Source organism: Cheilinus undulatus, linkage group 2 (assembly GCF_018320785.1).
Source record: "Cheilinus undulatus linkage group 2, ASM1832078v1, whole genome shotgun sequence".
Classification (NCBI taxonomy): domain Eukaryota; kingdom Metazoa; phylum Chordata; class Actinopteri; order Labriformes; family Labridae; genus Cheilinus; species Cheilinus undulatus.
The window spans coordinates 30,586,398-30,611,184 of record NC_054866.1 but is presented as its reverse complement, the minus strand read 5'-3'; the positions used below and the strand labels follow the sequence as shown (position 1 = coordinate 30,611,184).

The following is a 24,787-nucleotide window of genomic DNA, read 5'->3' as shown; positions in this document are numbered from 1 at the left end:
CACTGGGACTGACTGACCTGAAACATGTTGAGAGTGTATAAACATGTGTATATAATCATGCAGGTATCGTACCCTGCAGCAATCCTCAGCAAAGGTATATTCCTGCATGCTTGCATAATGGGCCTGACCTTCAATCAGAGGTATCAGGCATTAAATATACTGTAACTTTACAGAAATTGTCAGTCTTGAGGCTGATGGTCTCAGTCATTTGTGGCTCATTAAGATGTGATCAGTATGATTTCAAATCTGTTTCGTAACCTGTAAATCTCCCTCTGAGGAGCTTGAAATACAAACAATCTCTCTGAATACTTTTAAAGCAGTTCTTAAAAATCTCAATACAAAAAAAGATTTCCATTTATGTTTGACTGGTTTTATCAAATCTATGTCAGTAACTTCACTACATCCCATTTCTCACTTCTTTTGGCCACATCCAGAGCTGTGGATCCTGAAGCGTCCTGCAGAGTCTGGTCTGCTCCATTCAGCAGCAGAGCCTTAATGATAGGAGCACTGCCATGCTGAGCAGCCAGGTGTAAAGGTGAGGCCTTCCCTGAGTTTAGAGCATTCACATCTGCATGATGTGATATTAAATAAAGGACACTTTGGAAACTCATGCTGGTACATGCTATGTGTAAAGGCATCCATCCCTCACTGTCCTCCACATTAGGGTCTGCTCTGGCTGCCAGGAGCTTTGCCACCACCTCAGGCTTACTCTGGTGGCAGGCCAGGTGGAGCGGGGTCCATTCATTCTCACCTCTAGCATTCACATTAGCACCCTGACTTTCCAGCTGGACCACCGTGGCTTCATGTCCCCTCAGGGCCGCCAGGTGTATGGGAGTCCAGCCTTGCAGGGTCATGGCGTCTGTGCTGGCCCCGTTTGACAACAGCTGCCTGCATATGCCCGTGTGGCCTCTCTGAGCAGCCAGGTGGAGCGGGGTGAATCCTCTGCTATCTGCACCATCAGGATTTACTCCGCTCTTCAGTAACTGTCGGACTAACCTGTTCTGGCCCTCAGCGGCTGCTAAGTGCAGAGCGGTGGACAGAGAGCAGTCTGAAGCATTGGGATCTGCTCCCTGGTAGAGGAGGAGCTTGGCAATGCTCAGATGTCCGTAGGCGGAGGCAAGATGGAGCGGCGTCCTCCCATGTGCTTCCCGTTCTCCAACTGCTTCCTCCGACAGCCGTGAAAGCAGCAGGCGCACCACTGTTTCATGGCCGTTCTGGCAGGCCAGGTGGAGGGGCATCCAACCAGCTTTTTCCCGGGCATCCGCCGCAGCTCCTTTATCCAAGAGGAGGCGGACCGCCCTGTCATCGCCACTCTGAGCAGCAAAGTGGAGCGCAGTCCACTGGTCCTCATCTCCAAGGTCTGCAGTTGCACCGTGGTCCAGCAACAAAGAGATGATGTCATGAAACCTAGAGAGAAGAAGTTTTATTCAGTCGGGGAAAATCTTCAAACAGCAGAAACCCTTTCATCTGTCTTTAAACTCAGCGGCACAAACAGTGAGGCTGCATAGGCTTAACCATCAACAACTTATTGCTTATTTTGTTTTAACTCAAATATAAGACTGTTGCAGTGCATTCAATATTTGGTTTGTTTTAATGAGTTCATTATGCTCTAAAATGATGCACCATTGAAGCAGCTAGGAGCATTTGTGACCCAATTCATTTAGGTTTCTTGTTATATCCACAATTATTAGTATAAACAAAGAGGGGAGCTGGGAAAATTCTAGATTTATTTCACATCAGAAACTACATCTTTGACCAGCTTACTCCATGAGAGTTTGTGCAGTTTTCATGCTTCACATCAGTTTTCTTTTTTGTATTTTTTTTTCTCTGTTGCTCTCTCTGCTCTCCCTCTCTGTGCTCTTCCCCCATTTTAAAAGACAAACAAGAGACCGGAGTGAAACGCCTCATCTACATAAGAGAACATATTTAAATTTAGAAAGTCTTGGTGACCTTTCAAGTGTGGACTTTATGCAAAAAACACCTGCATGCACAAGCTACTTTTCTACTTGTCAGTTTTACTAAACAAGATATTAACATTTCTTGGTACAAACCTTTGCAGAACAGCAACAATAAGAGGAGTGTATCCTCTGACAGTAGTGCAGTTGACTTCAGCACCTAGATTTAGCACATGCTCCACACTCTCTGCATCCCCGCTGGCCACCGTGTAGTGGAGGAGACTTTTATCCTCAGAAAACTGTGCGTGTATGTGTTCTCTACTGACAGACTGTCTGAAACTGCCAAAATCCTTTTTGGTGAGCAGAGAGAGAATTTTGCTCTCAGCATGTTGGTCATCTGCAAAATGAGAACAAGGGGCATTCAATAATAGAACAGTGAGGATAGTGTGTTATAGAAATTAATAGAACAGTGAGTCTCCCTGTGTTATTACAGCATGTACAGTTTTACCTCAGTCAGTAACAGCTGACTGAGTTAAAACTGCTAAAACATCTAGCAAATGTATGAACCCTCACACGTATTTAAAAATTGATAATTTAAGTCCTGTGAAGTAACTGAGCATCCCTTCTGCTAGTAACTGACTCTGCCTCTCAGAACTGAAGCTAATATTAACAATGTGACGGCACTGTAAATAGCACTTTTAAATGTCAGCCCTCCAGGCTTTGTACTGCACTGAACATAATTTTCAGTTCTTTCCACCCATGTGTTTACCTGAGGGAAGGTCAGCCAGCACAGGCAAAGCAATCTGAAAGTGAAAAGAAAGAGAGGAAATGCTACAAATGTTATTAGCCATGGCATAAACCATCACAGATGGTTAACATGTGCATGTATAGATCAGTGTGTGAGCATAAATGTTAAAAGATGTGAATGACAACTGTTGTCAAAAAATGGATACACTATATTAACACAGATTATAAAAAAAATGCTCTTTGATAACACTTAAATATTTAGAGCTCCCCTTGCTGGCTTTCTATGCTGCACAGTATGCCTCCTCCATGTTAACAGACGGGACACATGCCAAACTTTAAAATCAAAATACACCTCAAATACTTCTTCTAAAGTTTGGATGTTATCATTATTGTTTGAACGGTATTGTCACTGTTTAATGCAAGTGTTACAACTCAAACCTATCAGCACCAAGCTGCATAATTGACTAGCACTAAAAACACAACAAAATTTGATTCATAGCCATGATACCAATGGGAAAATACCTGGATTACTTTGATCAACCACCAGTTTTTAACTTATTGTAAAAGCATCATCTTCCCCTTGAGCCTAAGCTTTACTTTACCACTGTTGGAGGTATAATATGAGCATGCTACGATGCTAATATTAGCATTGTATTAAAACCGCCATAGGTGCATTTCTAACAAGTGGTCTGATTTGGTTCGGTACAGTGAGCACTGGCTCATCTTTATTGAGCTGGTGCTCAAATTTTCTTTTATCTGTTGGTTTCAAACCCTGAACATTAAAAACAGAAATAGTATAAAGAGTAGTAAAAGTTTGTTGTCGAATAATTTGTGTGATCCAGGATCCTCTTAAGGATATGCACAACAAAGTGTGTGCAACAAGGCTAAATCTAGCAATGTGCCCTTTCCTTTTTTCTGCTGCTTCAGGACTATTCTTTTGTCTAGAGAAAGCCGAGTGTGATTAATTAATTCCCTGTTGGACTTTTATTCTTTTCTAAATGTGTTTCATGTACTTTGTGCTCATGTGCTCACATGTGTATTTTTTGTGTTCTTACATGTTTTTATGTACTCCTGTTTTTTTCTTTTTTATATGCTACCAGTATTTCATGTGCCTAGTGTGTTTTATGCTCCCCACTTCTGCACAATGAATTGCCCTGTTTGGGTCAAATAACATTATTGGAGTTGAAGTTTGGCATGGTTTGGTACAAATAAGCCCTGATCTGGCTTGCGTTTCAACAGCCATCCATCCATTTTCAAAAATATTAATTTATTTGTGTACAAGGACATAGAACCAGCTCAATTGAAAACAACAAATCAATATGGTTCACTTGTCATCTTGGACTGAGTCTTCACTTTAATCGAAGGTTTAGTTTCTAAATACTACATCAATATGTCCTATAAAAGCACATTTCTGACAAAATGAGAGAGACGCTGTTCAGCTCAGTACATAACATACAGGTGCATCTTAATAAATCAGAATATCGTTGTGGAATTGTTAATTTCAGTAGCCTGGTTAAAAACATAAAACTCATGGATTATAGAGATTCATTACACATGGATTGAAATATTTAAAGTTTTTCTTTTGTTGACTGTAATGATTTTGGCTTAGAGTTCATAAAAAACAAATTCAATTTCTCATAAAATCAGAATTTAGTGAAAAAGTTTAATGTTGTAAACTAATGGTATCACACTCTAATCATCTAGTGAACTGAAAACACCTGCAAATGTTTCCTGAGCCTCTAAATGGTCTCTCAGTCTGGGTCTGTAGACTAAAGCCTAAACTTCCAGGTTTGCTGACTATGGTATCACTGTGTTTGATTGGCCAGCCAACTGACCTGAACTCCCGAGGGAATCTCTGGGGAAATGTCAAAAAAGAAGATGAGAGACACCAGACTCACCCATACTGATGAGCTGGAGGCTATGAGAGCAACCGGCGCTTCATAACACCCCAGCAGTGCAGTGTCACATAGATGCAGTAATGTGTACTGAATGCATATATGAGCATAAATTTCCAGAAGACAAACATTTCTGTATCATAATTCTTTTTTGGACTGATGTCTTGTTCTTCTGTTATTCTGTTTTTGGGGATAGTGGAATTTTTATTTTTGTGAGCAGTAAGCTCTAAAAACAAAGATTAAAACAAAAAAGTATTGGAATATTTCACTTTGTAGAAGATTAATCTAGAATATATGGAAGTTCCACATCTTGAATTACATCACAGGGGAAAAAACATGAAATTTTCATGATATTTTATTTTTTTAGACACACCTGTCAGTATTTAGTAATCATATAGCTGGTTATTTCACTCAGGTGTTGGTAGAGTACAAAAATAACAACAAAAATTAAACAGTGATTTTAAATTCATGACATGCCTTAAATCATCTCACTTAATGAATAGTAATTTTGTACTCTTCTGCCTGAAGGAGAAAATAGATGAATTCATTATAACAGCTGTGCATGACAAAAATGAAACAGTATGATTTTGAATTATTTTTCTGCTACTTCTAAGTTGCAAAGAAATCAGTTAAAGTAAGTTTAAAGCAGCATCAAATTATCATTTCAAAGCTGTGCCTTACATGCAATCCTACCTGATGTTTTGCACTTAAAACTTTTCTTATTTCTCAATGGAAGGACCAGGGTGTAATCAAAATGGAAATTGAACAAATCAAATCAAAGGGACTTGCAGGGTAACTCATACATACTGATATGCTGTGCATTAATGCGAAAAACTGACTCTGATCTGGTTTAGACTACATGGGATCAACAAAATATAAATAAGACATAATAAAACGCAGGAAAAAGGAAAATTCATAAAGAACACAAGCAGTCACAAGCAGGTGTATAAAGTTATGGTACATTCAATTCAACAATGAACTCAAACAGTCTGAAGTGTCTGTGATTGATGAATGATTCTCCCCTTTATTGTAACTGTGAGCCCAAGGCTGAGACAGAAAAGTTCAAATAAAGAGCATGAGGCACTGAATGTACTTTACCTTATTTATCGGTGAAAGCAGCCATGGATAATCTGATTTCAGTCTGCTGTCACTATTTGAAACTGTTATCGGTCCAGGGATCTTCAGGACTTCACTCAGAGCCTCAGTTCTCCTCACTGTGTCTGCAAACAAAGCAGCGATCAGGGAAAGAAGTGTTCAGAATTACCTCTTCAAACAGGCATACTCCTGCACTCCTAACTGCAAAGCTGCCAGTCTTCTACTTATTAAAGCACTGCAGAAAATTAAATGTCATCCATAATTTAAGAGCAATTTCTATCACAAAATTACAGATAAAAACAGATTATCTGTGATCATCACAAATTGAACAAGCTGCTGTTTATGAATAAACATGACCATAATTTGTCCTTCTACAGCCATGAGTGGTTGTCAGAGCAAAAGTGACCCAGTCCTCTTTGTGCAGGCGTGTAAAAATCGCCATTACTTATGCAAGATGATGTGCTCTATTTTACTATAATGCTAGTCATTGACAGTTTTCTTAATGATTACACACAAGTCTAAGGCTACATTCACACTGCAGGCCTTAATGCTCAATTCTGATCTTTTCTCAGATCTGATTTTTTTGTTTGCCTGTTCACACTGCAGTCAACTTCCAAAAGATCAGATATGTTTCTGATTTTGAACCACATTCGAAAGTGGCCTGATTCTGATTTGAAAAGGTCAGATTCAATGTCACTTGCGCTGTTCACACTATCAGAAAAAAAATCAGATACGAGTCTCATGTGAGCAAAAAAATCAGATTCAGGTCACTTTTAACTGCAGTGTGAACGTAGCCTAAGTGTAGCCATTGTAGTGTAGCTATTCATAGCAGCCCCAGTGTGGCAAAGCATGTTTCAGCTGCAAAAAATCTAGAGTGCAAATTTGACTCCCTATCATTATAACAAGTCTGGGCTGGACTGATGAGTGCTAAAGATTGTACACTTGTGGTTACCAAGGGATGACGTCTTCACTGAGGCCCTTGTTACTCACCTCTTATTCACAATCCAGCTCCTAGATCGATTCCTTCTTTGTGTAGTGGTGCAGTGTTGGCCAGTCCTTGTTGCTATGACACCATCACACTTAACATTTTTTACATTAATAAGTGAAGGATTTTTTTTCTGGCTCTTCCTGCACTGTAAATTATCTCTTTGTGATTTGTGTTTTTTAACCAGATTTTATTTGCATGTTTAGGTATTTTACGTAATGTATGCAATATTTCTATGTTATATGATGGATCTGGAAGCTTTATGAGATTAAAATCCACAACATTTTTTTTTACTTGCATACCTGAGAAGTGTGGTCGGCTCCTGGGGTCCTGCTTCCAGCACAGTGCCATGATGCGGATCATCTGATCACACTCAGGAGGTCTTGGTTCAGGTACCAGCTCCAGAGAGGGTCTCTTGCCATCCGACACTTGTAACAGCACCGTGGTCATACTCCACCCTGGGGCCATGGAAACAGATGTCAAACACAAAGTTCAATACAGATTGATTCACACAGCAGAAACCAGAGCAGCACAGCAGGTTCAGCTGTTTCAACACACTGTGAATGTTTGCCAGAGGGGAACTAGGCTGAAATATGCAGAGCTTTCATTGATAACATTCGTCAACTCAACATGTTCACCTGTGTTTTTTTACTGGTACAGTTTGGAGTTCATGCTTTGTCATTTGTGGAGATGGGTAAAACGTGAAAGTGTCATAACTGAGCCAAACAGGTGCAGGTAGGTAGCTTTTGCAAACCAAAAGTAGGCTTGCTGTTTGCCTTTAGGAGATTTTAAGCTAAGTCATGCTGTAGTTGGAGGTATACTTTTGTATCGAATAGCCTCTCAAAATTACATTTTCAAATTTGAGTTTCTTTATCATGTCACCAGTGAATGCCTTTATTCTTCTGAACAATATGCCATGGGCAAACCAGGCAATTGCCAAGAGTTGTACTGTGCCAGGGGCAGTGAAATGTACAAGAAAAAATATATGGAGAACAGACTGACCTATGCTCATTTCTGGACCCAGTTGTGCACCAGACTGTAATCGCACACCATAATTGCAAGTAAGGAGATTTGATCAGTGCATTTGATCAAATAGCTGAAGCTGTGTGAAAACTGCTTTAGTAGTCTTATTGTCTCTACTTATGTGTGGTTGATTTACTTTGCTGTGTCCATTTATATCCATTACAGTGCCTTCACATATACAAATACTCATGACTGCTGTCAAAATCAAATTCTGGCCGCTGGTTTTCTGTGTGGTGACGTCACTATACTGAGTTTGTAAACACTTCAACCATGCCAAGGAGCCTTCTTTGTTCTAAGTCCACCATCTTTAACATATGAAACCATTGCTCCTTCTTTAAGTTCAGCATCCTTCCTCTGTGGGAAGGATCTGCCCAAGTCAGGACCCTTGGAGGCGAGGCCAGAGTCCTCCCTGGCAACTCTTATATACACAGTGCCCACATACACTGGGTGGCAGAAATCAAAATGGGAGGGGTACTAACAACAACTTTCACAAGTTTTACCCGGCACCATCTAATAAGCTATCACATCATCATATAATCATTATATATATAATAATATGATTGTTTAATCATATTGATTATTTAGTATAATCATACAATATAATCTATAATATAATCATATTATATGGCGCTACTTTTAACCGTCCAGCTTTACTTTGATGATATGATATAATTATGACAACATATTCACGGTGGAAACATGAAATTTAAAAGTGTATTGAGCACACTAGCACCTGGCTTCCTCCTGATATTATGCTATTTATTCATTTTTTAAGAGAAGGAAAACAATGCTCATTGGATTGTGGGTAATTCCTGCGCGCGGAGGATACACGCACATCCTTGGAGATTCTCTGTTTAAAGGACTCAGTCCTTGGAAAAAATTCAAGGATTCTCGAGAGTGGCACAGTCCTCCGATGGCAGTGGATGACGTAGTATCCTTCAACAAGACCAGGTAAAAACCTAGTATACGGCTGACCGCAACTATCTGGGATGCCTGTTGAAATGCCTGACTGAAATGTGAGTGATGTTGTCATGATTGTTAGTAGTTTATTATTTTTAGCCGAAGGTATAGTAAGTGGTAACTGAAATGTAAAAAGCTACATGTTGCCCTCTCTTTGTCTGGCTCCTTCTGTGTGTGAGGAGATGAAACCTGAGCAACGTCATCCCCCCCCTCCCCTCCTGCTTTTGTTCTATCACATCTGGTTGGTTAAGCACAGACACTCATTGACTCAGCTGACACTCTCTGTATTCTTTGCTATTACTGCACGAATGGAAGACAACACTACAGAAAAAGAGAAAAAAGCCCTCCTCTGCACAAGACAAGCTGTCGCTGTGGCTTTGTGCCCTGATTTCAATAAGAACAGTGCCTAGGTCAGAGTAAACAGCAGCGGTCCTACTGCGACATCCAAGCTAACAGCTAACACCAGAGTAAAACGGGACAAGCCCACTGCCATGATCTGAAAGCAAGAGGCAACCTCCGGTCCTAAAAAATGAAGCCAATGCAGAAGTGCCAAAAATTGCTATACTGCCACTGTCCGCTTGAGGCTGTCTGCAGGAAAACCCGAAGTTCCGTCTGCACATATGTTAAACAGCCGGTTCTGAGACACAAAATAAACTGGTTTACAGCCTGGTTCAAAACACCAAACATGTCTCATTAACTAGTGTCTTCTTGTGCTCCCACTGTACGGGGGATGAATATTTTTTGTACCACGATCGTTTGGCTGATATTTAGGATGAAACCTGATTGGCATGTCTCATTTGATTGACAGATAGCTCGGCAGGCAGAGGCACCATTCCTGTCAACCGGGCTGACAGGAAGTCGCTCTTAGTGGGCAGGCGTTACGTTCAGCTGAGACCGCGATTTCAATATGGAAGCCTCTACGAATGGGCTTCAAAAGCCGTTTTGGCCCACCTATTGTAAGCAGACGACTGACATCACACGGGGTTTGTCCAATTCTTTCTACAGTCTATGTCTGAAAGCCAACACAGACCAGGAGTGGAGACAGAACATTTTTTCTGTCATAGAAGGCTTTCAGTGTTGCTCTCTGCGCTTGTTTGGATTTAGACGCGCTGTCTGGTTCAGACAAAAGCGTCAGGTCAGTCCCAGCCTAGGGACACAACACTACAAGAACAGGGCAAAAAAGCTCTGCTCTGCATCAGACAAGCTGTCGATGTGGTTCTGAGCACTGGATAGAGGAACAGCGGTCCAGGTCGGAATAAACAGCAGCGCTACTACTGCGACATCCAAGCTGACAGTTAACAGCGGAGTAAACGGGACAAGCTCACCGCCATGATTGGAAAGCCATGTCGAAACAGACTGGAAGTAGAAACTAAGTCATGGTCTACTAAGAGGTGAAAACATAATGAATTATTATGACATCTAATGTAAGCTCTTTATCTATTAATTATCATGCCCCAGTCCCAGTATAATTGACTAAAATGTTTTTTAAAAAGTGTTTTTTTATGTGTAAGAGTGAGACAAAGAACATGCCAATATTTTTCTATGGTTGAAAAAATTTCCTTTCATCAAATAGCAAAATACTTTAGCATAATGAGCTTTGATTATAAATTTACACATCAATATTCTATGCTGTTGGTTAAAACATGTAAAAAATGTGTAGTGTATATTAACCTCATGTTTTTCATCCTGTGGAAAAATAAATGTTTCACTGAAAAAAATTCATTTAAAAGCATGGTTTAATGTCCTTTACCAGTCACAACCTGTTTGAATAATTAACAGTTTTACCATCGTAGTGCTATAATTCCATAAATGCAACAAATATGGACTAGTTCTCAAACTATGAATATATTTAAATTTTTATGTAATTTTATTGTCATTTTAGGGGTCAAATAGGTTTTGTGGCTCCAGATTGGTTTTTATTTGATGGGAACGCTGCAAAAACAGCTCTTTTGATGGTGAGGGTTGCAGACCCCTGAACTAGACAGTGGGAGATAAGAGATGAAACATAGCTTTATTTATTGAAGTTATGTTGTTGGGAGAATTGATGCAAGCTCATAGATGTAAAGTTGCAGCTCAGGCTTATCTTGTTGTTGTTTTGCTAATGTTTGTCAAACACACTGATGTGTCTAATTAAAAACTAAAGAACTGCTTCTCTTTCAGCTCCAGGGAAGCAGCTGCCAACCATTTGTTTTTCTGCATTGCAACTGATTTGAAAGCTCCTGTCAAAAGTCACTGCTTGTGGTAAGTTCTGTTAACAATCATCAAGAAACTTGTGATAACTAGACCACTCTCTTAACTGGGGCTGGGCAAAAATGTTGAATTTAATGTTCTATGTTTTAATTCGTAGCTGCCCTGAGGGAGCCTTTATATTGGTAGATTCATGTTTGAGAACAGTTTAAAATTCTTTAAATCTAACCCTGTTTTATCAACCTTTTTATACTTGTCAGATGATCATTAATTATCAATCAACCTTCTCTTTGCATACTCTGCTGTTTTCATTTTCTAGATCAGTGCTGAGTTCCTGCGAATCACAGCAGTTCCCTTGGAAGCAAAATTCCTGGAACAATTGGAGAAGCAGTCCCCCAAACTGCTGGAGGTCATCAGGAGCAAAGGGGGAGTTGTGAAACAGAAGACCACCAGGATCTAGCAGATTTTGGACAAAGTAATTGTGAATGAGTTGTGCATTAGTGGTCTCCTATTAAAACGCTATCATTCTCTAAATACCTGTACTAATAACATGGGGTATTGTACAATTTTTAAAAGCTTCATGTTGCAGTACATATCTAATATTGTACCATGCAACACTAGTCCAAGTAACATGAAGTAGTGGCTTTTCAGTGCCAGGCAAGTCTGACAGCAGATAAAACTCGTATAAGTGTTACCTCTTCTCAATGGTGATGATGTTCTCTTAATATAGCCTCAAATTGCTGTCAGCAGTTGCTAAGGGGAAACACTGATCACTGAATAGTTTTTGCATTTTTCATTTTAATTCATAGTAAATGTTCTTATTTAGACTGTGGACATGTTAACAAGAAAATGCATCCTGAAGTCTGCTGATCTACCTGGGTGAACCTGTTGAGCACCTGATCAAAGAATATCAAGTAAGGGCATGTCTCACTCAATCAAAGATTTTTAACTGAACATGGCGTGAACATTTTTTTGATTTTCACCTATTCAAACTTTGAAGTTTAGAGTACTTGGAGCTTGGAATGTAATGATTGTAACACATTATGTAAAGCTGTGTTCAGAGGCCTGTGCATGCAGAAATAGAGAGAATAAAGACAAAAAGACGTGTACATATTGTTTTTTTGTTTGTTTGTTTGTTTGTTTTGTTTTGGGTTTTTTTGTCTTTTTGCAGGAAAATGAGGATGGAGAACTGGAGCAGGCAACCGTGGCGATTTGCATCATTGGAAAAGGGGATCCACACCATCCCCCTAAAGACATTAAGATAGTTAAGGAACAGAGGTCCTGGCTGAGTTACCCTTGTTTGCACAGTCTTTGTAATGTTCTTCAGGCTTGTGTACACACTCAACCTGAAGTATCCTAAAAGACTGGGATTCACCTTTAAATTTGTAAAGGAGTCCTTGGAAAAAGGTTGAAGGATGCTGCACTTAAATTGCATGCATTGATGTATTTTCACAGCTGTAATTACATGTCTGTCCATGTTCAGAGACTAACCACCTACCTCTAAAGCGGTTGCACTTATGGCTGAGGTTTCACTGCAGAAGTTACAAATATGTCAGCCCAAGTTCAGAGACTGTCAGCTTCTCACTTTCTGAGATGTTCTTGTTCTTACATGGATGCAATTTCACTGCAGTGTTTTAAAAATGACATATTATGTTAAAAATTACTTTTACAGGCATTTCTAACAAAAATGTGTGCCCTTGGCCTGTCCACAATCCCCTCAAATACCAGAAAAATATATCCCCTTCCACCCTCTCTCTCTCCACCTTTCAGAAAATGTGTGCTGAAACAAGCCGTTCTTAGATTTTCCCTCATGACCTCATGTGGGGAGTTAGCCCCGCCCCCAGGTTTGGTTGGCCCTCCCCACTTATAGGAAAATTCCGCACTCCTCTCCTGATCCTCCTCTAGCTGAGATGCTGGATAGCTCAGTGGGTCACCCTGCTGACTTTTATCTGGGAGATTGATGGTTCAAATTCCAGTTAGGTCCTCAACTTTGGATAAAGTGTCTGTAACATTGTAACATCAGAAGTGCCACATCCATTTCCTGAAAGGGGTGTGGTCAGGGGTGGAGTCAGACAGCTTATTAACACTTAAAGCCACAGATACAGAAACGGCTTGTTCTGAGAAGAGCTGAAACAGAGGGGTTTTTAGACATGCAACAGTCCTATACTGGAGTGTTTGTTATTTGTCTTCAGCTGAAGGAGACTCTTCATCTTCAAATATGTAAAACGATGTTAAGCAGTGGAACAAAAAAGTAAAATGTGTTATGTGTTACTGTGTGCAGTATTCCCTATAAAGAGCATTTTTAGAAAATTTAACTTTATTTACTTTACATTTAAAATAAAAAAAATACTATTTCTTAATTGAAACAACCTAAAAAATACATTTCTCCAACCTTTATAAAATGGTTGTATGAACTTCAATATTTTAAGTTCAAATGAGTGGAATATTTACATTGGGTGATAAAGGAAACATTTATTTTTAGTTTAGGACAATTTAAAATAATTAGATTTGCTCAACCTTCAAACGTAGTTTCTATGAAGTTAACAAATTTATCTGATTTAAAAACAAATGACTTTCGTGTGTTTGATTACTCCATTTTTTAAAAGTTTAAACAATGTTTTATTTTTTTCAGTGTACAGCAATGTGGCCCAGTTCTGGTGAAACAGAGGCTAAAGCTGTATCTGAGTATTTAGAGCAGTGGAGGTAGCCATAACAGGGCTTTCAGCATAAGTAAACCCTGTCCACAAAGCAACTCTGCATGTATGAGCCATACATGATGTTAACTGGAGCCTAGTTAACACAGGGGAGGCAGCCATCACTACCAGCACTCAGTCCAAGCAAACGCAACTCTGTTATGTTAGGCCTTTGGAAGTAGGCTGAGTGAGTTAGTGAGTCAGCCAGTATACAGACAGTGCCATAGTAGGGCTGACCAAAACAGCTGTTTGAGGATCCTTCCTTGGCTTTGAGAAACTGCTCATATGCGGTCACAAATGAACACAAACCAAAACCTAATGTTAAAAACACAACTGTTGTTTCTTGTTTGCTACATTGCAACAAAGAAGTGGCATTTACATCTGGCTTAGAGCAACACTGGACCAGCCTCTGCTTACCATCAGCAAACTTTTGAAGAAATCCTCTTAAAACGTTTTCTTTCGACAGTTTTGAAAATCCAAGACTATGTTTGTTTGTATTAAATTTACCATGCTGCAATAGTGGAGTATTTAATTTTGAATCTTTCTTTAACTTTTCTATAGTTTTATTATATTAAAATGGGTCTGTAAAAAAGCTTTAAGTCATGTGCATATCTGAATAAATTCCTACCTGTGTATGGTTTCTGCTGTGTCAGAATCTCCCAGATCACGATTCCAAAGCTGTGGATAAAGCAGAGAGGGGGGGATTTCATCTTAATATTTTCAAATGCATATCCTGAAATTATGGATATATTTTGCAGTCTCAAATTATTCATACAGCACAGATTAAAGAGCTATTTCAGCATTTTTAAAGTTAGATTGTATATGGTACTTAGTGAGAATAGTGCCATTAACCTCCAGAAGAAATTTCAACTAACTAATTTTTACATACACAAACAGCCCAAAGAAGGTGTTTGTCAATAAAACCATCTGATGCAGAAATAAACTCCTGTTATTTAAATACTACATTTTGTGGTCTGGAAAAATATGCGTTTATATAGTTTTGAAAAGATTTAAATCTAAAACATTTTAAATAAAATCACTTTGAGAAGTTAAATGTGTCACAAAATTCTTATTAGAAGCACAGAACTGCCTGCTGATTTATCAACAATAAGAGACTTTGTTTAATATTCCTTTTGTACTATCCAGAGTGAAGAAACTAATTTTTTTTTTTCACATTTTTCTCGGTATTGAATTTGCAGATGGTCCCTGTGCCTCCGAGCCTCCAGCTGCGCATAGAGTAGAATGTAAGCAGTCAAGCTCAGAAGATGGGAGACTGTTTTTTGGCCATTTTTACCTAAAACTCACTAAATTATGCAGAGCAACTATACCCGTCTGTGGTTTTATAAAGCCTATCTTGAGGTTCATGGCCTTACTATCACCAAGTACCTCATACAATACAACTTCAGAAATACTGAAACATTCCTTTAAATGATGGTGTTTGTTTGGCTTTATAAAAAAAATGCTTAACTTTTAATGTAGAGTCAGTGAGAATGCATCAGCCTTGACTAAAATGCAACGTATGTCATAGTTGGAATAAATACAGCAGGAGGCAAGGCCATAAAGTGTGAACTGTGGATTTTACACTGAACTAGGAAAAAAGGAGTCACTTTAATGGTGTCATTTCAGAAGTGCCCTTGGCAAGTCACCTGTAAACATCAAATTCAGTTCCTGGAGGATCAGCGCTCTGAGTGAAGGTCTCTGGAGGAATGTAACTTATGTTCCCTCTCGCTGTCAAATTCTCCATGAACAACTTCTTGCTCATGCCCTCCTTCCAGTGGATTAAACCAAAATCTGAAATCTTTGAGGGAAAAGAATTCTAGAGTAGTACAAGATTCGTATTTAACACTCTGCAGAGCACAGACATATCAAAGATCACAATGAGCATGTGCAATCTTCACCGACCTTGACATGCAGATGATCATCAAGCAGGATATTGGATGTCTTGAGGTTGAGGTGGAGGATTGGAGGTTTCATGCTGTGGAGGAAATTCATGCCCATAGATGTTTCATGAATCATCTGGAACTTCTTTGGCCACATCAAGGTGTGACTTGAAAGGAGATTGTTCAGCGACCCATTACTCATGTACTCCATCACCACGGCTGTCGCTTCGCTGCACAGTCCGTAGATGGGCAGGATGTACTTGAATTTCACTCTGGCAACGTTCGATGCCTCCTCTATTGTTCTCCTGTGATGGGAAAAATAATAGTGAGCCTGGGTGGGTTTTATGAAAGGATAGTGTCTGCTTTGAATGCTGCAACACTTATTGAACAGTAACAGCTGAGATGTTGTGATGGCATTCTTTGTTGCTAAGTTACTAGGTAGTGCCTTACTACAGGGTGCTTTGTTTGTCCTTAAAGTCAGTTTAAGCGGTGCTTTCAGCTTCACTGCCTCCAAGACTATTAAAAAACTCACCAACCAAGAGACATGAACCCAAACCAATACAAAACCTAGACATAGTTCTAAGCTTATACAGCAGTTTTGGACTGACATCCAGAATGTTCAATTTACAAGATTGCCTTTACCTGTAAAAGTTGTCTGCACACAGTGTTGTGTCAAAGCTTTTCAATGCACACTGTAGCCGCCACATCTTGAGTTTGACCTGGTACACCTGACCAAATCTGCTTTCTGCCACTTTAATCCAGTCTGCCTCAAAGTCATCCTTCTTGAAGTTCCTGAAGTCCCCGGGGGATCCATCAAGGCAATCCATGAGTCTGACACAACCCCCCTCAACACGCTGAATGATTAATCCTGCACATAAAGAGGGTTTATCCTCCGGATCAGCATCGATCAGTGGCACGGCAGGAGCTTGAGTCTCATGCAAGGAGAGAGAAAGTTATACAACATAGTTACACATTCGATCAGTGTTAGCTGACAGTGTGAGAGAGTTACATTCATACTTGGTTTCACTTGGATCAGTGGGAGGAGCCAAGACGCTGAACTTGTTTGCACTGCAATGTAGTAAAGCCGGTTTTTATTCTGCCAACTGAGCTTTCAGTCTAGGCATGTAGTTAACTCTTACCTCACAGCACTGAGACTGACCCATATCCATCTGAAAGAAAACTGAGCAATATTTATCCAGCACCAACAATATGCTGGTAGAATCAAAGAAAGGGCCATTGCAATTTTGTTGTGTAGGAACAGAAAATCGCCGCCTAATGAAGCATCCACTTTTACCAAACTGCACTTTAATAAGGCACTTAACCTCCAGCAGCTCCAGAGTGATGGCCCAGCAGCCTGCAGTTTGACAAATGGCTTTCTTATTGCATTACGGTCTGAATATGAATGTGTGAGTTTATCCAAACCAAGCACTCCCACACAACAGTACACAAGACAGAGAGACTAAGTACTGATTCAACATAAGAAAACACCAAAATGAAACATACTTACATGTTTAAAGAACTGCTTGTACTGCTACTTTAAACGCCTTTTTTAGATAAATAAAATGGTTAACAGTTGGAATCCGCCCCTCTCCTTGTAGGGGCAACACAGACTTTAAGTTCTATGACTAATTTAACTACTATTGCCACGTACCTTATACAACCCAACTTCAAAACTACAGAAATACAGATCACAGATGGTCTAGTGGTTAGGTCGCACCCCACGCCTGGGTTCAAGTCCAGCCTGTAGCCACTTTGCCTCGTGTCTCCCCCTATTCTCTCCCTATTCTGCCCTCCTCTGTCAATAAAGGCATAAAAAAAAAATCTGAAAATGTATATTTAAAAAATACAGAAATATCCCTTTAAAGAAGAGATAGTGTGAAGAGCTCATTCCTACTGAGGCATTTTTTTTTTATCTTAAACTCTAAACACAAAATAAGGTTAGATATGTGATATAATCTTACTCTAATTTTAGAACATGAAGCCACAGCTAGATGTTGTTGTTCCAGTAAAGTTTGGGGGGAAAAGGCCCAGCTAACGGATAGCTAGCTTAGTTTAGTTTAGCTTAGCCCCCCTTAAAAACCATTAAGTTGCACTCTTAGTTATGTAGCCATTTTAATCCATTCATCATGATAATAAATAAATAAATTAATAAAAATAAAAAATACAATAAATAAAAAAAACACAATGAGAAAGACTTTTTCTTAAAACTTTAAAAAGAGACTCACTGATCAAATTAGCCCTACAGCTGAAAATACCCCTTGGGTAATGTTTGATTTTTAATTACCTGGTAATTCTATAGTAATAAGTGTAATATCAAGTAATTTATTAAGAATAATGTGGGAATTACCTTGTAATGAACTGGTATTTTGCCAAGTAATAACTTGAAAATATGGAAGTATTATAGAATTATTTACTTAGTCATTACATATTAATTATCAAGCAATTCCTTGTAATATTGTGGCAATTCTCTGGTAATTAGCAGGTAGCTTACCCTAACCCTTGCCCTAAATATTACTTGAAAATAATCCAGGACAGACTCACTTTAATTTAGCGTGGGTTAGAGTTAGACTAAGGTTAGAGGGTTAGGGTAAAATACCACCTAATCACCAGAGATTTGCCTTGATATTACAAGGACTTACATGATAATTAATGATAAATAACTGAATCATTATTAAAAAGTATAAGGTCATGATTGATGGCCAGCTAACATTCAAGTTTCATGTGGCCTCGATTGTTTGGTCTTGGCGATATAGCCTGTGCAACATCAAGAGGACCAGACCCTACCTGACAGAGCATGCGACACAGCTCCTGGTACAGGCTCTTGTAATACTGCGCACTGATGACTGCAACTCTTTACTGGCAGTCCTCCCTACATGAAGATTTAAACCTCTACACATGACCTACACAACAGCATGTTAACCTTACAAAGCCGATGGATATGCCCAACTCCACATCTGTCAGAACTGGACCACATTTCTTTATATGATGAAGAGCAAAGAGCCACACTGTAAGCTCCCTGTGGCAGAGAAGAGGTTTTCACTCTTCCCCTGATTGGTTTAGGTTTTATCCACATCATGCTCCACTGTTGATATATACAGTAGCATTTGCCTATCCAGCTTCCTGAAGCTGTGCATGCTTACAACCTTGCTTTGTCTTGTCGCTCTGATTGGCCCATGATGAATACATTTTCCAGTTAGCAGCACATCTGGTCTTTAATCGACCCATGGCAGCACATGTGACTCCACTATTCATTTCTCTTCACTGGTTTCCTGTTGCATCTCGCATCCAACTGAAAAATATAATCATTCCTTACAAAGCAGTATCTACAACTATTTCTGTTTATCTGGAATCCCTCATTCAGGTCTACACTCCTTCTTGCCCGTGATTGTTGTTGTCCCTCGATTGTGGAATGAATTACCAAACTACATCATACATCTGCGGAGTCCCTTTCCACTTGCAAGACAAAGCTGAAGGCGTCTGGCTGCAGACCTCGAGCAGCATAGAGGTTTGCTCGAGGTCTGCAGCCAGACACTCTTGGGGGGAAGCCACCGCTCTTTTGAGAACACCATGAACTTAGCCAGACTCTTATCCGCTAATGTCCCCAGCGGTAGAATGAGCCTCCCAATTCCAGACCCTGCACTAGTCTCCTGTAAATGATTGGTGGTATCACTGCTGATGTTAAGCATTTAAAAATTAAATTAAAAAAACCTCTGTACGCCATGTGCATTGCATCTAGCACTAAACGGCAGCTCCTGCACCCCATTGGACTAAAAGAACTTTGTGGCACACTTGGTTGGTAAAAAGCCAGCTTATTACTTGGTAATCACCACATTCTTGAGAATTTACTAGATAATTGCTACTTATTACTCTGAAATTATTAGGTCATAAGGGACCACTAAAATCAAGTGCTACCCCCCCACCCCCCACCCCAATTTGAAAATGAAGCTATGGCTAACAGATTGTTGGCTAACCTTACAAAACAACAATTGGAAGCATGCACACCATCCAGGCTTTATCAGACAGTGACTTAAAATCCCTTTCCAGCAATTCTTTCGCCTAATTTGGTCCATGTGCTTGGTCGAAGTCTCTGCTTGCTTGTAGGGCACATCTACTCAAGGTCATTGTTCATTGTAAGGAGAGTTTCCTTTCTGGGAGAAACTGATCTCTGTGGTTTGTGAGATAATTCAACTTCTGGCTGGTTTCCCTCTGATCAGTTGTGATACCACAGTAATTGAAAGGTAAACTATCCAGGCAGAGATTCCAAGGCCAATGAGCACAGACTTCAGCATTACTTTCATTAATGTGCACTTTCAGGACTACTGTCTTTTAGTGATGTGAACCATAAACCGGCTGATTTAATCAAATACTTTCTTTTATTTTCTTTAATGTTGTTCTTAATCATAGAAAACTTTAACAGGCTGGTGTTTTTCTGACTTTGCCACATGAAGATCAAGGATTTATTATGTAAAATAGCACTTACACAATGCACTAAACTGGCTTTATCTCTCTTATTTTAATAACTTGCCGTTTGTCACTATTCTCTTCAAGACATGAGGACACAGTAAACAAAGCAGGATTAAAAGTTTCTGATTTGTATGTAGAGGATTATTGTTTTCTACAGAAAACAAGAAGGGTTTTACTTCATTTGCATGAACCACTCTGTTTCTCTTTGCTGTTATCAGATAAAACAAGGAATTTATGCAACACATTTATCTCACTGGAAATGGCTCCAAAGCTGCAAGCTAACTCATAAAGTCTTTCCTGGTAGAGCAGACACTGTGGTTTACAAATAACCTCGTCAGTTCCCAGGTGTCGAGACATTTACTGTCTTCTACCTTGAAGTTGTGGATTAGATCTTTCTGCCTCATTAAAGCATGGTGAAATTTGTGAGAACTTCTGTCAACTCCCTGGGTTAAGAGAGAACTTAGGTAAAAAGGAGCTCATCAAAAAGACAGAGAGACAAAGCTAAGACGTCCCCTGCCTTCTTTTTCCCACACCTGCTGTTCTGTTTTAAGGGCTTGTCAGTCATATTTCATCACCTCACAAACAATTTATGTCTTAATTTATCAAGGGATATGAGAGGTTTTGCTTCAATTTGAAGATAAACACAAAAATGTCCCTTTAAATTGCTCCTGTGGTGGGTCACAACAGCTCTAGTAGTTCTAATAATATTTGGGCCATCTCCCTTGGGTTTCTCCCCTACTTGCACAAAGCACATTTAGATTCAATCTGCTTCCTGCTGAGTGCATGACGAAAATCTTAACCACAATCTCACAATTGTGTGCATAAACCTCAGGGACAGTTCTGAATGTCTGTCTTTGTCTGTCTGTCTTTAACTGTACATGTAAATGTGTTTCATTAGGATTTCTGTCTATAACGTAGCCTTTGCCTTAAGGGGAGCAGCTACAGCATTCTTTATATCTTTTCTCTTCTATACTCAGAGGTGGCTGTTTTTTCAGGCTTATCTTTCAAAGAGGCATGAATTTATATTTATAATTCCACTTTAATTGGATTCCCCTCTCTGCTTCTGAAAAATCTGCTGGTTCTTGCAGTAGGGAGGCAATGTGTGTCTGAGGGATTTGAATGAAAACACGGCACATGGTGTATACATTTCCGTGGTGCATTAGCACTGCCATTCTAAACTTAAAATTTGTAAACAACAACTTTAGATAAAATATGAGAGGATGTGTGCAGAATGATCTATGATAAATCAGTAGAAGATACTGCAGATGAAATGAGTCAGTGTTTGAATGATTTTCTAACAAAAGTTGCATTAAAACCTGTTATTGCTGTAAATACTCACTAACTTTGACAGTGTTTTCACAACTATTGCTACTTTGTTTTGCTCCAATTCAGATGATGGAATGATACATTCTTTAAATTTTCATTCTGATCATTTTTTTGTTCACTGTTATATTGTTAGAGATAAAAGCACAAGAACTTTTCTTATGTCATGTCACAGCTATTCCCTCCCCCTATGGTTAGTCAAAATCTAAGAACTTCTGATAACTTTATATAACAGAAAAAAGTTTAATTTGTTTAGATACATTTTGCTGGTTCATTTATAATTTTCTGTCTTTAAGCTGTTGTTAAATCCTACATGAGTTACTCGTACTAACGTGTTTAGGTTATTTTACTTTAAAAGGAGGCAGAGCTGACTGAGGTTTGGTCAGTTCATGTGAGCCAGGTGAGCGGAGCAGGTAAATGGAGAGAAGACCACAGATGCTGTCAGTGTTTATAATTGTTTGTTTTTTAACATTTAATATTCAAAAAACTGATTGTTTGATTGTTAGATGATATGCAGACAAGCAAATTGATTTGATAGATTATCCCTTTTTTTTCTTACTTTTGGACTTACGTCTCTTTCCCATTTATGAGACGTCTCTGTTGTTAAGTTGCTGCTGAAAACACTGTTTTCTGACATTTCACTTCAAAATTAAAGTCTTCAATGATAAAACTCTCACAGGCTATCACCATATACTTCAAAGACCCTGTAAAGTGAAAATGAATCTGCATTTAGGTTTGTTGTATGACAGGCCACTGTGTTATGAATCCCTAAATCAAATTTTGGAAAAACAAACAAACAAACAAACAAACAAAAAACATCTCTTTATAAAATAACGCTTCAAAATCATGAAAACGAGGCAGTAAAATCTGCTACAGGATGGTGTGGGTATGTCTGTTGAATGAGCTGAACCATGCCCACTCAGGAGAACCATTACCTCTAAATGAACAAAAAACAGCATTTAACAGCCTGTTAACTTTCAATAAAAGCAGTGACATCAGCTAATAACTGACTGTACTGAGATGAACTGCTCTGTGATTTTATATCGTAGTGTTAGAGGGGCGGGGTCATTCCCTACTGGTCTCGTGACATCATGAACCCATATATTTGCCCCATCCAAATTAAATAAAGCCAGGATAGAGGTCAAAAAGTTTCTAATGGTCTAAATCCAGAATTTTGTCACTTGTAGATCTCAGTGTTTTCACATATTTACAGCAACCATATTCCAACAGATCTAGTGTGTTTAGACAAAAACTTTGGATTTCACTTTAAAGGGTCTTTAACAAACTTTAGCATTGCAACACTAACACTGAAGAGGGATTGAACTGTGGTTGCTTGGAGAGGGACAGACATGGATTGCATGCACTGCGTATTAAATTTACTGTTTTCTGGTACAATCTCTCTATTATGACACTTTGAATGACGTAGGCCACCGTGGCTGATAGATTTGAAAAATTTACCTCACAATGAATAAAAACACAGCATGTAGCAAGCTGGCTGTAAACTGTCAATGCAAGCAGTGACATCAGCTAACAACAGACTGTATTGAGATTAACTGCTTGGTGAGCTTATAGCATTGTAGTGTCAGGGGGGCGGGGTAATTCCTCATAGTGACCGTTGACGTAGGCTGCTATATTCGCCCTGCTGAAATAAAACCAAGCCAGGTATAGTAAGGGGTGGAAAAACTTTCTAACGGTCTAAATCAAAAAAATTAATCACACATAGATCTCAGTGTTTTCACATGTTTACAGCAACCTTATTTCATCATATCTACTGTGTTAAGACACAAAGTTTGGATTTCAGGGACATTTCAAAAAACAGAAAAAAATATTGATTATGTCAGGAGGTGGGAAGCGGGACGCAATTGCGGACCAATGTATCTTAAAGTTATCCAACAATAATAACAACTAAAATAGTGAACGATTACGTGAAATGGGGGAAAACACAAAACAAGAAAGCAGAGGCCAAAACCACTGCAGCCAAGATGACAAGAAACTTAAACTCTAGGGAAGACAGAGTAAATGATTCATAAAAGGAATGCCACTGTCACCAGACTAGTGTGACAAGTGAAACAAAAATGCTGGGTAACGGCTTCCAGTACAAACAACTATCCTGGAGTGGCGGGTAATTTAGAACATATGAGATTCTTGACACACAGAGAAAATACAAAGAAATCCCAGAAAACCTCAAAGAGATGATCTTATCTCTGGAGGTGAGATAGTAGCTGCTGTTACATGAGCCTTTTTTTCACGATCAGATTAGATTCATTCGGATCAGAGATGAAAACGTCTCTGTACACATGGACACTAGAAGATACAATCCAATTCAGATACTAGTGCTCAGGGATCTCAATCTGATCTGAATACAAATGTTCTGACATGCGCCTTATTGTCCCACTGGTTAAATCTACCGACAATTTGCCATGCATCTGTAAACAAACTGCCTGACTTACACTAGTCATCCCCAAATGACGGCCAGCGGGCCAGGTCTGGTGCTAGCAGGCGTCATCTGGCCCGCAAGACGTTTGGGGAAAAAGATGGATATTTTCTAATATTAATTTTCATTATTGATGTATTTCACATACAAATTTCCACTCACTTATCATGACCTATCTATAATTACAGCAAGGAAAGGTTGTAATATGATGCAATAAATGATTTAAATAGCCTATGGTACATTGAACTCTCTTTAGAGCAGGGAGGAACATCATAAAAAGAGGCACAGCAGAGCGCACAGCAGCACATCCTCTCAGCTCTGCAAACATGCTGTCAAAAAATAGACTGATACAGACTGCATGATTTTTTAGACTGAAGGAGATTAATTTATTTTGTCTACTTTTTATGTTTTTTAAATTCTTTCTTTTTTTTTTCAAGATGAAGAATTTAACCACCGTGCACAGCTGCAATTCGCTCTCTAGAGTCCAGTACTGTCTGCACCTCTGACTAGTTTTCTGCATCTCTAGGCCTTAACAAATATCAGAGCCAGAGGTTTTTGCCTTTTAAAACCAAACTTCTATCTCTGTGGGGGATTAAAAGAGCTGCTGTCAAGATAGCAAATACTTTCCCTGCATAACAGTCCATCAGCCACAAATGCAGACATCGTACCTTACTGTACTTTGGTGAGTGATTCAGTTCAGTGTCCGCCTGATTTAACCCCTTATTATAAAAATCTTTAATGACAAACTAATATCAACTAAATTTATTTACATACGATATAATTTTATGTCAACAAGAAGTGCCATTATGGTCTCGATCACTCACGTTAAATGGGGCATCCTGTTTAACTCCAGGTCTCATCAAATGGTAAAAATTCCTCTCGTAACTGTAAAAAAAATTCTTTATAACTACAAATTTAATCCTAATCTGTACACAGGCTGTCCTATGACTTGGTGCAGCGCCAAAAGGCATCCAAAATTACGCACGGAGATGGGTCAGTTCATGAGGCATGCAGGTGTAAGGGGGATTCTGATAGAACGGATATGCAGAAGAATGACTGTAGGGCTCATACGTGCGCTAAAGTCAAGCTTTTACTAAGTAGGTGAGGGTTGTAGCTCTATGAGTCTGAAAACGTTTAAACACGTAAAAAAAAAATGCTGTGATACATAGCACATTTATGCTTGTCCTGTTTAGATTATATCTTTGA

At 39.1% G+C, this 24,787-nt stretch overlaps 1 protein-coding gene across 1 annotated transcript; it reads right to left on the bottom strand.

Moving 5' to 3' along the window:
• Positions 1–380: 380 nt before the first annotated feature.
• Positions 381–16,187, bottom strand: ankk1 (ankyrin repeat and kinase domain containing 1). The gene is made up of 9 exons (XM_041798105.1): positions 16,003–16,187; positions 15,383–15,665; positions 15,127–15,278; positions 14,109–14,158; positions 6,920–7,075; positions 5,636–5,757; positions 2,665–2,698; positions 2,052–2,292; positions 381–1,407 (listed from the first exon to the last, which is right to left on the bottom strand). Exons 1-9 carry the CDS (start codon positions 16,185–16,187, stop codon positions 381–383), a joined length of 2,250 nt encoding a protein of 749 aa, XP_041654039.1.
• Positions 16,188–24,787: the final 8,600 nt, after the last annotated feature.

What these genes read in the sequence shown, in the direction of transcription:
- ankk1 (XM_041798105.1), bottom strand. Translation starts at nt 16,187, where the DNA reads ATGGATTGCCTTGATGGATCCCCCGGGGACTTCAGGAACTTCAAGAAG. An exon ending in GAGCCGACCACACTTCTCAG is followed by an intron (nt 5,758 to 6,919) that starts GTATGCAAGTAA and finishes CTTTGTTTGCAG; the next exon opens with ACACAGTGAGGAGAACTGAG. An exon ending in TGCTTTCACCGATAAATAAG is followed by an intron (nt 2,699 to 5,635) that starts GTAAAGTACATT and finishes TTTCACTTTCAG; the next exon opens with ATTGCTTTGCCTGTGCTGGC.